The sequence below is a fragment of the Chamaea fasciata genome, unplaced genomic scaffold (assembly GCF_029207755.1).
Source record: "Chamaea fasciata isolate MVZ Bird 193981 ecotype frontalis unplaced genomic scaffold, bChaFas1.0.hap1 SCAF_5, whole genome shotgun sequence".
In the NCBI taxonomy this organism is placed as follows: Eukaryota; Metazoa; Chordata; class Aves; order Passeriformes; family Sylviidae; genus Chamaea; species Chamaea fasciata.
Window position 1 is genome coordinate 54,876,319 of NW_027094090.1, and position 14,411 is coordinate 54,890,729.

At 53.9% G+C, this 14,411-nt stretch overlaps 1 protein-coding gene across 1 annotated transcript; it reads left to right on the forward strand.

Annotated features, from left to right (window-relative positions):
• Window positions 1-5,186: 5,186 nt before the first annotated feature.
• BHLHE41 (basic helix-loop-helix family member e41) lies at window positions 5,187-9,120 on the forward strand. The gene is made up of 5 exons (XM_066183753.1): window positions 5,187-5,392; window positions 5,650-5,713; window positions 5,997-6,104; window positions 6,326-6,437; window positions 6,564-9,120. Exons 1-5 carry the CDS (start codon window positions 5,331-5,333, stop codon window positions 7,571-7,573), a joined length of 1,356 nt encoding a protein of 451 aa, XP_066039850.1. The 5' UTR covers window positions 5,187-5,330; the 3' UTR covers window positions 7,574-9,120.
• Window positions 9,121-14,411: the final 5,291 nt, after the last annotated feature.

The following is a 14,411-nucleotide window of genomic DNA, read 5'->3' on the forward strand; positions in this document are numbered from 1 at the left end:
TTGACGTACAGCTTTCAGATCTCTTGTGACTGACCAAACAGAACCCATCATCCAAGGGGCCTTCAGGCTCAGACAGAGCTTCTTTCCAGGGACTTCAGAAGGGGAACTTAGGGGGAAGGTTGTTTTACTTGGTCCTGGTTGATGCTCCTGGAAGGCATCCAGCAGACAGGCGGAGATCCTTTCTCTATCATATACCCAAGATCTGACTGACCTGTTGGGGAAGAGTCTCTGAAGGTCCCAGGATTCCAGGCAGGCTTCAGACTCTCCCATCAGTCAGGGCTGGCAGTGACCTCAGAGTGGAGCTACCTTTATTTTTTACTGTCCCCAAAAATATGACAGGTCCTCAGCTATCTGCAAACAATTAGCTTCACTGGAAACACACCTTTAAAGGGAATTTCTAAACTGATGGGATAAGGCACAGTTCCTGGTATTTATCAGGACATCACCATGCCTCACTTATTGCTCCAGTGCCTTGTTTCTGACCTTCCCAGGTTTGGAAGTGTCTACATTTTCCTGTCACCACTATCCACTACAAGCTGATTAGCTCGGTCACTGTTAGCCCACAGGCTGGTTTGGGAGACTGGCCCATCTCTGGAACTCCCATTTCACATGGCCTAAGATGGGCCAAAGTATACTAGACTGTGACCAGTGTCCCCTTGGTAAGGTTTTTGCACCAGTCCTTCACAAAAACACAGTCCTGACTGTCCCCCAGCTGGGTCTCCCCTTTTTCCTCATTTTGCAACTCTGCAAAGCACTTGCTGCATGTTGCATATTGTTTTGGCCCACCACCTTCCCACACTCGGGTTATTTTATTTCTGCTTCTGAGCCCAGCTCTGTTTTTGCATGGCCCCCATCTCTCTTGCTTTACATACGTTGGGTGTGTGTGGTACTCTCTGAGGTGGAAGTTCTCTTTTCTTGTCCCCATGTGAGCCACAGAGCAGCACTGACAGGACTGACCACCTTCTTACCACTGCCTGCTTCCTGGCCCAATGCTCTGCTGCAGCACATGATATAAATACTTGGCACATTCCTCAGCCTCCTAGGGCATCTTTGGATTCCCATTAAACACAGAGATGTCGTTCCTGGTTCAGGAAGTCTCTGCCCTGCAGGCCACCAGGATCCAGGAGACCGGCACAGGGAGCTTGCATTATGTCCATGCTCTGTTTGTCTGCTCCTCCCGAAGCATCTCCTCCTGGACTCCAGGACTGCGGGACCTTTTCTCTGACCCAGTTCAGGTTTTTATGTGCTTGTATTTTCCTTTTTCCCTGATCTCAAGCTGGTCATCCCCTTACCGGAAAACCTATGAATAGGTCAATGTCCAGTTTCCCCTGATTGAATACCTTGTTATTCAACCAAAATAATCCAGATCCTTCAGCTGAATTCTCTTTGTCCCCCACTTTGTGGCACACAGCTGACCAGCTCTCTCTAATTTGGTGGTTGATTCTAGTCATACAGCCAGACTAGATAATTTAATCTCTTTTCCTGAAGGCAAGTGCTCACTGACATAAGAGCTGACCCCATCAAATTGGCTTCTAGGCCTCCCATTTCAGAGCCATTCTCTCATGCCGTGGTTATGGGCGGAGCTGAACAAATCTCCCAGATGTATTTTCCTCAAACACTGTGGCTTTTGCACTGATTCAGCTGGGGCAAATAGTCTGATTCCTTCCTCCTGGAGACTGGAAATGCTGGTGGATGTTGGTGGTAGGCTGTGTGCTGGCCAGCTCTTGTCTGCAGCAGGAGGCTGTTTTTTCCTGCAGTAACCTGCAAGCCTTTTATTTCCTTTTCTCACTGATTTTCTCAGTTTCTTAACTCTTTGCTGTAGTTCATCTTGACTTATAAATTGGCCAAAGCTTTTGTTGAGCCTCTTATTTTCTGGAAAACATTATTTTGCATGATAGTCATGCTGCTGATCACCTCTTTGATCCATCCTGCCTCTTTAAACTGGGAATCGAATCTTCCAGAAGAATTTTGCACTCTCTCTGGACAGTGAATTCTTTTATCCTTGTCTGCAGGTGACCTCTTAAAAAACTCTTAGAAGTTTCCAGATGTTGCTTGAACTCCTTTTGCAAAGTCTCCAGCTGTCCTGGCTCATGTTTTGAGTCTTTGGTAATTTTCAATTTCCGTTCCCACTTGGTTCCAGAGGAATCCCAGAATTGGGACTTCTGCTAGAAGCTGAGTCTCACCCTGGACATTCTTTCCATAATTTGAAGATCTGCAGGTTGTTCCAGAGAGGATGAAGCTGGCAAAGAAATGCTCCAGGTGTTCCACAAGGAGGTTGCTCCAGAAATGCTCACTCCCCCCTGCTCCCCATCCTGTCTGTTAGTTACAGAAACCACGCAAAGCCCTGCTTTCCTGCCCATGGGGGGAATTACCTGCAGGGAACTGTCTTTTCTTTCAGAGTTCAAGCTCCCTTAGAGTCAGCACTCCCCCAAAAGGTCTCCATGTGCTTTATTTCAGGGTTAAGCTCCTTCTTTTACATGGGCTATTTTCTTGATGCTTTTTCAAGGACCAGTCCAGTGAGGAGGAGAGGAATTTCATGCTGAAGCTGCTTGTTTCTCCCCACTGACTAAAAAGAGCTTGCAGCTCTACCTTAGTTGTCCAGCACGGATGACTGACTCGGGGCAACCGATGATGTCCTCGATGAGATCAAGTTTCCCTTGCAGTCTGTGGTCTCCCTTCCCGAGGGAACTGCTTTGTAGTCCAGGTTTACCCGAGATTACATCCCAGGGGAGATTTAGGTTGGGATTATTAGGAAAAAGTTCTTCCCCCAGAGGGTAGTTGAGCACTGGAACAGCCTCCCCAGGGAAGTAGTAACCACGGCCTCAAGACTCACAGAACTCAAGCAGCATTTGGACAACGCTCTCAGGCACTTGGTAGGATTTTCCTGTGCAGAGTCTGGAGCTGGACTCCAGGATCCTTGCGAGTCCCTTCCAACTCAGAATATTCTGACTCCATGAACATACGTACCAATTTGCTTTCCTCGCCAGCAGCAGATTCTCCCACCCACCTCTGTAGCAGTCCACAAGCTTCTTCTTCTGACCTCCCACCCCTACAACCTATAGGCACACGGCACACACTTACGTTATTTATTTTTGTCTTCACGGACAGTGTGGAAATGCCATCAAGTTAACAGGAAGAGAGCTGTACAAGCCCGCAGTGCCGCTTGCTGCTTGCCAAGCGGGAGCCTCAAACACCTCATCAGAGCCTTCGCTGCTCCTAAAACCTCATTCGCACTTTACAGACGGGCAGTGCGGTTCGGCAGCCCGCGCCCCCCCTCCCCCCACGCCCCCCCGCACACTAAAATCACGAGTTACCCTCCTGGCCAGATTACCTGTAAAGCACGGTCGTTAGACAGGAATGATGTGAGGTTCCCGTCTCTGTTTTGGCAGGCGGGGGCGTGTTTGGTGTTTATTGGGGTAATTCCCCCGCCTTCCCAGCCGCCGGATTCTGTGGGAGACCAGGTTTGGAGGTCACGCACCTCCAGAAGCCGGAGCCCGCGGAAGGGAGGGAGCAAAACTGAACCAAATGAAAAGCAAGCGGTCAGCTCTGGCGGCGGGAATAAACACATCGCTATGGATCGCCTCATCTGACACTTCCCGCCTGCGGTTCCCGCCGGGAATATCGGAGAGAAGCCCGCCAGCCTGGCTCTGAGGGGGGGTGGTGGTGTCGGGGGTGTCCGCTCCCTCCGCCCCGCACGTGGGGCCGGGGCCGCTGCGCTCCCCGCACACGCTGCACACCCCGCACGTTGCAGGGCCACACATGGCGCGCCGGCGTGCAGGCACGGCGCACACGCGGGGACACACGGGGACACACACGCCGGGACACGCACACGCGGGGACACACACGCACGCACAGACAGCGCCTCTGCCCGGGGCACGGGAAAGAAGAGGCGCATCCCGTTCCCTCGGGCACCGGCACCCCGTCCTTGCACTGGCAGGAGGGTCCTGGCGGGCTGCCCGGCGAGGGGCGGTGGGCGCGAGGCTAACCGGGGCTGGAGGGGCACGGCCCACCGGTAGCCCGAGCCGAGGGTGCCCGGTTCCGCCCGCTGCCGCCGCCTGCTAGCGGGGGGCGGCGGGGCAGGGCCGCCCGGTGCAGCCCGGCGGCAGTGATGTGGCAGCAGGTCGGGTCACGTTGCCGGCCCTGTGCTTGTACCAGTGTGAGACGGGATTAGGGAGGCGGCTGTCGGTGCCGCCGCCGCCGGCGGGGAGCGGGGGCTGCGCGGGCGCGCCCGGCGGGCAGGGGCGCGGGCGGGGTTCCCGCCCCGCCCCGTCCCGGGGCTGCTGCGGCCGGTCACGCTGCGCCGGTGCAAATCCTCTGCCAATGTCACCCCCTGCGCCCCGCAGGGATGCGGACTGCCCGAGGGCAGTGTCAACAGCAGATGTGTTTACATTAGAGATAGACATATTTTTATATATGTGTGCCTCTATACGTGAGTCCGTCTGTATAGAAGGAGCGCTTCTGCCGCGGTCTGGCGTTGCAGGCAGATCCGGCTCCCGTCCAAAGGTCGGGAGGGAGAGCTGCCGGGAGCAGCGGCGGCCGGGCGGGAGCACCGGGGGACGAGAGCTGCGGCAACGGCGGCGCCGGGCCAGGGAGCGCTCCGCGCAGTGACATGCGTGTGTGCCTGTTCATGCCCACGCATCCTATAGAAATCTATAGAAAACGTATGGCGAACGTGACCTCCTAACCGCCCCCTCCCCAAGAGAGGGGCTCGATTATTACCCCCTTCCTCCCCTGGGCACGTTTTCCACTGGTGGATCTCCTCCCCGTATACAATTTTTTTAAAAATTAAAAATACAGTAATAAAAGTAAAATTATTTCATAATTATTAAAATCATAAAAATCACAAAACCACAGCGAGAGTGGTAATCACCGCGGCGGTAACGCTGACGATGACAGCGGCAGCAGCAGTAACACGGGGGGAAGCCGCTGTCTCGCAGGGCGGCCCCGGGCGGGCGGCGGGACCCCCCCCGTCCCCTCCCCGGTCCCGCCCCCGCCCGCGCCGCACGTGAGCCGGGTGCGGGGCTGGCTGGCGGCGCGCGTGCCCCGCGGGCAGGCGCGGCGGCGGCGGCGGCGGCGGGAGCTGCGGGCGTGTGCGCGGGGAGCGCAGCGAAGGCGGGCAGGGGGGAGCGGCAGCGGCGGCGGAGGCACTTGGAGGGTGTGGGGGGGGTGGGGGGGACGGGGACGAACCGCCGCACACTTTTGGCCACTGCACGGGAGAGGGGGGACGGAGGCTGCATGTGCGCAGCGTCGCTCGCGGATCTCCCGAGACTGATCTCAGCATCCCGCAGGCTCAGTCAAAAGCAGCGACGAAACATCAGCCGCTGCCAGACATGGATGAAGGAATCTCCCGCTTGCCGGAGAGGCAGCTACTGGAGCATAGGGATTTTATAGGGTAAGGCGCCGGGGCACTATCTCCGTCTCGTATTTCTACGGCTTTTCGTCCTCTTTAGAAAGTGCTGCGAAGCGCTGGGAGCGGCGCCGGCTCCCCGGCGGGGCGCGGGGCTCGCCGCCTCCCTCCGCTGGCGGACCCGGGCGAACCCTTGCCCGGCCCTTCGGGCAGAGCGCTCGGCGCCCGTGTCCCCACTCGAGGAGGTGCTAAACAAGCTGTCGCTGCACTTGCCGATGCTAGATCTCTGTGTTTTTCTCCAGGCTGGACTACCCTGCCCTGTATATGTGCAAACCCAAAAGAGGCGTGAAGAGGGACGAGAGCAAGGTAAGAGTAAGTTTCTGGGGCTCTCTTCTCGCTTAACCGCTTAATTGGGGTTCGCTGAATTTTGCAGCGTAGCTTCTCTCCCCAAGAGCACCCCCGGGGGGCTGCACATACAACTTGCGCCCCGAATCGCAAGTGGGTTTACGAGGGAGCTGGCACGGCTGGGAGAGTGGTGCCTTGACGATAATTTGCGCGGCATGTGGTCCGCATGACATTTGTTTTGGTTTTGATCGGCGTTCCGAGGGACTCTGCCTAACACTTGGCTTTTCCGGGTTTTGCTAATTAGGAAACGTACAAACTGCCACATAGACTGATAGAAAAGAAACGGCGAGACAGGATTAACGAATGCATTGCCCAGCTGAAGGATTTACTGCCCGAGCATCTGAAACTGACGGTAAGGTGCCCAGGAGCGTATGTGCCCATGCGGATGCAGGCGCCGGCAGCCTGCCCGCTGCGCAGTCCCCGGGACGCCGGGCTGCCTGCCTGCTGCCCGCCCGCCGTCCTGGCCCTCATACCTCGGGGACCGATCTCACCGAAGTTAACGGAGGCGGCGTTTGGCGGTAGCCAAAACGTGCCGAGAGGTAGCCAAACCGCCCCCTACCCTTGCCTTTGCAGACGCTGGGACACCTGGAGAAAGCGGTGGTGCTGGAACTGACTTTGAAGCACTTGAAAGCGCTAACAGCCTTAACAGAGCAGCAGCACCAGAAGATCATTGCTTTGCAGAATGGTAAGCGGGGCCCGGGGGGCACCGCCGCTGGGGTGCACCGGGGGCGGGCGGGGTGGGGGGCGCGGAGTGGAGCACCCCGTGCCGGAGCCGCGGGTAAACGCTGTCCCCGCTCGGTCTCCCCCGCAGGGGAGCGGTCCATGAAGTCTCCGGTGCAGGCCGACCTGGACGCCTTCCACTCGGGCTTTCAGACGTGCGCGAAGGAAGTGCTGCAGTACCTCTCCCGCTTCGAGAGCTGGACCCCCCGCGAGCAGCGATGCGCGCAGCTCCTCGGTCACCTGCACTCCATCTCGTCGCAGTTCCTCCCCGGCCCTCAGCTCCTCTCCCCGCCGCCGGGCCCCCTCAGCAAGGGATCCTCCTCCTCTTCCTCCCCGCCCGCCCCCCCCTGCGCGCCGGGCCACAAGCCGGAGGGCCAGGCTAACTGCGTGCCCGTCATCCAGCGGACTCACGCCGCCGAGCTCAGCGCCGAGACCGACACGGACACGGACAGCGGCTACGGCGGGGAAGGCGAGGCGCGCCCCGAGCGCGGCCCCGCGGCGGCGGCCGGCGGAGCGCTGCCCGCGCTGGCCATCAAGCAGGAGCCGTCGGGGGACGAGGTGCCCCCCGCGCCCAAGCGGCTGAAGCTGGACCGCGGCGGGAGCCCCATGCCCGGCCCGCCGGGGCTGGCGGCGCGGGGCGCCGAGGCGGCGGCGGCGGCGGCAGCGGCGGCCGCGCTGGTCAGACCCGACGCCGCCCTGCTGGGCTCGCTGATGGCCCTGGGGGCGGGCGGCGGCGGGGCCCCCTTCGGACAGCCGGCGGCGGCCCCTTTCTGCCTGCCCTTCTACTTCATCTCCCCCTCGGCCGCCGCCGCCTACATGCAGCCCTTCCTGGATAAAAGCAGCCTGGAGAAGTATCTCTACCCCGCCGCCCCCATCCCGCTCCTCTACCCGGGCATCCCGGCCCAGGCGGCCGCCGCGGCCGCCGCCGCCGCCTCATTTCCCTGCCTCTCCTCCGTGCTCGGCCCCGCCGAGAAGGTGGCGGCAGCCGCCGCCGGGCTGCCCCCGACGCCCCACCTCCCGCACCCCTTCGCTGCCGCCGCCGAGCCCAGCGAGGAGCCCGAGCCCGCAGCTGCCGAGGAGCCCGGCGCCGAGGGCCCGTGAGACGCCCCGGGGGCTCCCCGCCGCCGCTGCCCTCCCCTCGGACTGAGGGGCCGTCGGGCAGGCACTCGCGCCCCCGGGTTCCTACGGAGGGCAGGGGTCGCCGGGGCCGGCGGTCGCCGGGAGCTGGCGGCCGCGAGGTGCCGGGCCCGGCCCGGGGGAATCCCGCTGCCGGGGCGGCAGGTCCCGGAGCGGCCCCCCGCAGAGGACCGTCGAGGATAAAATTTGCTACTCAGTATTTTTTTAATGTTTGGCTTTATAAATGCTTAAATAAGGAAAACAAAACAAAACAAAAAAAGGAGAAGAAGAAGAAGAAAGAAAACATAGTAAGGATACTTTTTTTTTTTTCTCTATATAGAGTAATTAAATGTGGCACCTTATTTGGTTTATACAGTGTGTCCCTAAGTCCCACTTGGGAACTTGCACTTGTTGTCCGGGAGACCGGGATGGGTTCAGGGTGAGGGCGGGGAGCGAGGCGAGGGCGGAAGGGCAGAGCCCAGCACCTGTGCTAGCACTTTATGGAGAACCGGAGCATGGAGGATGCACCCTGAGCCCAAACCTGCAGTGCCTTGAGCACCCTGGGATGCCGCTGGCTCCAGCAAGTTTTGGGTGTGCAAGGGAAGGAGGGTGAGACCCATTACATAACCTTGTGTTTATTTCTCTTTTTTTTTTTTTTTTTTTTTTTGGCTGAGGTATACAGGTGTGGCAAGTGCATTTGTTCTCACCCCATCTTTATTTAATTCAGTATGTTCCCGAGAGTTTGTTTTTATTTTTTTTTTATTTTTTTTTTTTACCCCAAACCTTGCTGTATAAAATGAATGTTACTGCACTGAACTACAAAAAGAAACCCCCTTCTCTTCCCCAAGAAAACACAGAGCAGCTTGTCAGCCTGAACTCATTTTATCCTAAATTCCAAGTGACACAAACTGGAGGCCGTAGGTAAACACCTCGCTGTGCAATCAGAAACGATTAAACCAGTTGGGGTAAGTTTCCCATATGGGTTCTTCCCTCATCCCGTGCTCAAATACTGCGATTTCCCTTTCTGGAGACAAACCAGACGCCAGATAATCACACAGATAAAGCTTTTATAATAAGGCTTAAACCAAGACCTTGCCTAGATATTTTTAGTTTGTTGCCAAGGTAGCACTGTGAGAAATCTCACTTGAATGTTATGTAAGAGGTGAGACACCACAGCCTGGCGAGGAGTGTGTGCGTGTCCGGGGTCCGTCAGTCCGTTTGGTGCATCTGCTGCTGCTGTTGCTACTGTTTGCCTCAAACGCTGTGTTTAAACAACGTTACAAAAAAAAAAAAAAAAAAAAATCTTACTAGCCTACAGAGTGGCTGTATGTAAATAGTTGTTAATACATCCAATTAATGATGTCTGACATGCTATTTTTGTAGGGAGAAAAATATGTGTTAATGATATTTTGAGTTAAATATCTTTTGGGAGGATTTGCCGAAAAAGTTGCACTTTTGTTACAATGCTTACGCTTGATACAAGCTTATGCTGTCTTAAATTATTAAAAAAAATAAATCCTGTCTGCAAGAAACCAGCTGTTTTAGAACAGTTTAGTATGTGATATATTAGAAATCAATCTTTATATTCAGTATTTTCCAGCACTCCATGAATTCTATTATCTAAATATTTCCACACTATTTTGTGATTAAAAAAAATTCTTACTAAGGAATAAAAACTTTAATACACAAAATGGGGCTGTCTACTAATTAAAAAATGCAATGATAAGACATGATAATTGGTGCATTGAGCTTCAAACTGTATGATTGTGTGGCTGATGATGATTTAATTCACATCTTTAATCTGGGTTTGAATTTGCTGGGCTTCCTTTATCTCACTCTGGCAAACTCTGGTTTAATATGTGCACATTTCACAAAGCAAAGTGTGGAACACACAGGTTTCTTCCTGGCATCTACTTTCTTCCCCTCTTCTTTTTTTGCAAAATACTAATCTTTAAAATTAACACTTGACAGCCCTGGTGCTGCACGGGAGCTCTCTTTGCTCACAAGGAACAAACTTTATGATTTGCCTGACAATCTAATGACGTATCATAATCTCTGCGGGAATGAATGATGGGTGTTCCAGCTTGGAAATACTCTACAAAAACCGAGTATTTTGTGGTGGGGAGAGAGGAAAAATGAGGAATAGAGTGGTGGAAGCAGGCAGATAATTCCTAGCATGGAAATGCAGCACCCTTAAAGCTTCCACAGTTTGAATAGCAGAGCTGTAGATCACCTTTCCTTGCAAAAATTCTTGCAGGGAAATAAAATTAAAGGAACCCCTCAAACCGTAGTCAGTGTTTACGTAAGAGAGAGATGAAGGGAACGTTCCGTGCTCCCTCTGCTGGTTCTCCAGTACCGGTGATTACACTGACAAGGAATGAAGTTGGAATAAAGTGCTCCTAAGACTCGTGTTAATTCCATCAATCCCTTAAAGTACAAGAGAAATTATAAATTGGATGAAAAATAAGCAATCCTTTTAAGTTACTCGAGTAGCAATGCTGAGAAATAGGCATCTTCACATGGAAGCTGTGGTAAATTTAATTCCAATTAGAGATACAGGGGAGCTATCTACAAATACCAGTGGACACATAGACATGTTTTTTTCCATAAATAATGGACCAAAGGCTGCTACAGTGCACCACTCTACCTGCTGAAGTAAGTAACTAGATAGGGAAATGGGGAAAAACATCTCTGTCTGGCTCCATCTATCTTTGGATCTGGTTCTGCTCCCTGTCTTTTCCCAGGAATGAAAGTGAGCTGGGCTCAGCCCTTCCCCTCGATAAATTTGACCTGCATACTTGAACAGCTTAACACTTGTTAGGCCAGCATTTAGGCTGGGATGAAGGTGCTGGTGTATTCCTACTCCTCCTGCCAGCCAGGGAAAAGGCCTGACTGAGCACAAAGCCCTTCTTGCCAGATCACTACACGAACACAAAGGGTGGAGCCACAAATGCTTCATAGAAAGCTGTGCCCCTCCTGAAGTGCACACTTTAAAACCTGACCATGAACAAGGCTTTAGGTCTCCTTCAGATTTCTTTCCTTTGGGAATATGAATTGGTTTAGGTTTCACTGGGCTGCAAACCCAGATCCTTAGAGGGATCCTTTATCAATTTCAGTATTTACCATGTACAGTAACAGGAAGCCTTGTTTTTATTAGGCCTTGAATCAAATGTGCCAAAAGACTTTATGCCAAGCTGCAGCATCAGTGAAATCTATTACATTTTATGACATAAAACATAAAGACAAATTATGTGTGTTCAGATAATCCCAATGCCTAACAAAAGCAAACACAGGAAAAAAGGTTTGTAATTGAGGTTGATAACCCACTGCTGCTGGAGGCAAAAGGCAAATGACAGGAGGGACCCTAGTGTCAGCCTTAATTATTAAATTCCAGGCTTCCTCTGATCCCTTTGGAGCCTGAACCAGTCAATTTGTATGTCTTGAATTTTCTTGAAGTTAAAAACAATCACAGAAACACTGGACAAGAGCTTCCCATCTTTAAATATACATTCCTTTATGCAAGTGCTGAGAGTGCAGGACTGGGTGCTACATTTACTGTTTGCACTTGAATCCATATTCTGCTGCCCCATAAACCACAAGGTAAGTGATGGAAGGTTGATTTCTTAAGCAATAAACATTGAAAAAAGATTTTATAATCCAGTATATTATAGTGGCATGACAGGCTCCATTAGAGTGCGTTAAATAAAGGTGGTTGGGATTGTTAAGCCAATGGAAGGCAGTATCCTGTACCTCCAACTGAAGAATGAGTAATTTTTATATTTGGAAGGGTTACAGTTACAGCACTTGATTCTCAGCCTTGTTTGAGAAAGGTCTGACCTACCATTTAAGCCATATGAATCCTTTTCTGGAGCACGGTGGGCCTTGGAGTAGGTCCTGAGTCTGTGTTTTGGACCTTGTTTGTTTGATTTTCACTTTAGTAGAGGCAGACTTAATGTCTGACATCCAGCAAGCCTGGGGATTGTGTGCAAGGTGTGTTTCAGCACCTCTAAATTCCTAGCCTGCCCTGTAACCTGGGCCTTGCAACGCATTTCCTCTTTCCTTCAAACCTCAGCTCCTGGAATCATGTGATCCCTGCCTTCTTTGAGAAGTTTCCTGCCTTCTAGTTGCAGGAATGAACATGTAAGTTCAACCTCAGAGAAAGAAAGTAGGAAAAATGCCGAATTTCCTCTCTGTGAAAAAAGCCTTGGATTTTTTAAAGCCAGTTTCACTCAGGAGAAGTCTGAATCTCTGGTGACTGTCTCTGGCTCTCCTGCAGGCTCACAGCTCGCTGGGAAGCCGCAGAGAGAAGCCGGTGGCTCACCTGCCGCCAGCAGCAGCTGCGTGAGCCCCGGACACGTGTGGGCTGGATGTGAGCAAGGGTGAGCTGCTCTGCTCTCGGCATCCTTCCCGTGGCTCCAGCATTTGAGCCTGCAGGGCTGTCAGTCTGTCACAAGCACTAAATTCATGGCAGCCTCGATGACGGCGCTGCCGCGGGCTGCGGGAGCTGCCCTGCCTGGGACAGGCTGTTCTGCCTCGCTGAACTCACGGGGCACCCAGTGGCAACGCACCTGCTGCTGCTACCGCCGCTGCAAACATTCCCCTCCCTGCGCGGCCCTCCCGGCGCCCCTGAGGATGCAGGCGATGCCTGGGACAGGCGAGAAGAGATTCCCTTATGTTTCAGCGAGCAGGGACTTTGATCCAAGGCAGCTCTACGGGGTCATAGGGACCAAGGAGAGCTGTTTCTCCTGCCTCCATAAAGCCCTCTTGGTTGTTCATCTGGGTTTTTAACTTTGCTTTTTGCTAAATGTTTTTTAAGGATGTGACCAATGCACTCTCATAACTAAGTAGTTTCTAGAGAATAACCTCAGGAAAAGAGCCACGTAAACATGGCACCTTCTTCCTCAGCAGAAAATTGTCTCCCCAAGTGTGTTTGGATTAATACCCGCAGCACAGAGCCAGATGAGCCAACAGATGCTGAAATGGATTCTATTCTCACTGTACAAGGTTGCCAAGGCTCCAGCCCATCTGTGGGTGGGAGGTAGGCCCACAGCCTTCCTTACATTTGCTGTTGTGTGCAAAGGAGCCCATCTAGGTGGGAGCAGCAGCCCCTCTGCATGGGCCTAATAACTATACACTTGGTTGGAATGCACTGCATTGGCTTCAGGTTTGGAGCCTGTGAGTAGCAACTCCAATCAGATTTTCTGTGGTATGGAGATCACAGCTTCCAGCAAAGCTCATAAGTCTGGGCATAGGTTCCAGCTGCAAGACATGGAATATGAGCATGTCCATCAAAAACAGTCACAAAACACCAAGAGCAGACTCCGTAGCAATAAGGCAGCCTGAAATGCAGAAAAAAAAAAAAAAAGCTTCACAAAATCCCAGAATGGGTCAGGCTGGAAGGGACCACCGTGGGTCATCTGATCCCACCTTCCTGCTCAAGCAGGACCATCCTAGAGCACAGGGCACAGGACTGCATCCAGAGGGTTCTGGAATCTCTCCAGTGAGGGAGACTCCACAACTTCTCTTGGCAGCACAATTTCCAGAAGCGTTTGCAGGACTACCACTAGGAGAAACTGAGTGTCTCCTTTTAACATGTAAGTTGAACTTATTTGTTCTGCACAGGACTTAGAGGCTGGAAAAGAACTAAAGCAGAAAAATCTTTTTATGCTTTGCTTGAAACGAGAGGGCATCAGTCTTAAGCTGCACAGGGGGAGGTTTAGGTTGGACATGAGGGAATTTTTCACTGAACGGGTGATCAGACATTGGAACTGGCTGCCCAGGAAGATGGAGTTACTATCCCTGCAGGTTTTTAAAGACTGGATGTGGCACTCAGTGCCATGGTCTGCATCACGGTGGTCTTCGATCATAGGTTGGACTCGATGATCTCAGCGGATTTTTCCAGCCTAAACGCTTCTGTGATGCTGTTAAGAGGTCTGTCCCACTTGTGCACGCTAGGTTTGTCCGGAGGGCAGGAGCGCTCGGGCAGTACCTGCGCACCCACCAGGCGCGTCAGTGCGCGCAGCAGTCCTGGGACGCACCGCAGGGGACCAAGGGGCCGCTTCCCGGTGACTTGGCCAGAGAGTCCCCGGCAGCCCGGCCAGTTCCCTGGCGATCTCGCCCCGCTCCGTGTCGCCGTCCTTCCCCCCTCCGCGCCCGGCGTTTCCCGGCTCCCGCCTCGGTCCGAAGTGCGCTCCCGCCCCTCAGGCCGCCGCCGCCGTCACGCGCGCGCCCGCGTGACCGCCGCGCACGCTGCCCGGCACGTGCGCGCAGGGCCGCGCCCGCTGCGGGGAGGGCGGGAGGGGGAGCGGGCGGGGCCAGCGGCGGAGGCAGCTGCCATTGGCCGGCGCGCGGCTCGCGCTCCGCCCCCCCCGCGGCCCCACCTCCCCGCAGGAATGGCCACCCCTGGGGCGGGCGGGGTCGGGACTCCGACAGAGTCGCAGGGTCGATTAGGCTGGAAGAGCCCGGGGTGATCTTCGAGTCCAACCTGTGACCGAACGCCACCGCGTCAACCAGACCGTGGCACCCAGTGCCACGTACAGCCTTTCCTAAAACACCTCCAGGGACAGCGATTTCACCGCCTTCCCGAGCAGCCCATTCCGATGTATGATCATCTTTTCTGTGAACAAATTCTTCCTGCTCTGCACTTTTGCGGTCTCACCTTGATTATTGTGTGCAGTTTTGGTCACTGCAATGTAGGAAAGAGATTAAGCTGCTAGAGAGTGTCCAGAGGAGAGACATGGAGGTGGTGAAGGACCTCGAGGTGAAGCCACACAAGGAGCAGCTGAAGGCATTTGGTCTGTTCAGCTGGAGAAGAGGAAACTGA

What these genes read in the sequence shown, in the direction of transcription:
- BHLHE41 (XM_066183753.1), top strand. Translation starts at nt 5,331, where the DNA reads ATGGATGAAGGAATCTCCCGCTTGCCGGAGAGGCAGCTACTGGAGCAT. An exon ending in GAGCATAGGGATTTTATAGG is followed by an intron (nt 5,393 to 5,649) that starts GTAAGGCGCCGG and finishes GTTTTTCTCCAG; the next exon opens with GCTGGACTACCCTGCCCTGT. An exon ending in TGAAGAGGGACGAGAGCAAG is followed by an intron (nt 5,714 to 5,996) that starts GTAAGAGTAAGT and finishes TTTGCTAATTAG; the next exon opens with GAAACGTACAAACTGCCACA.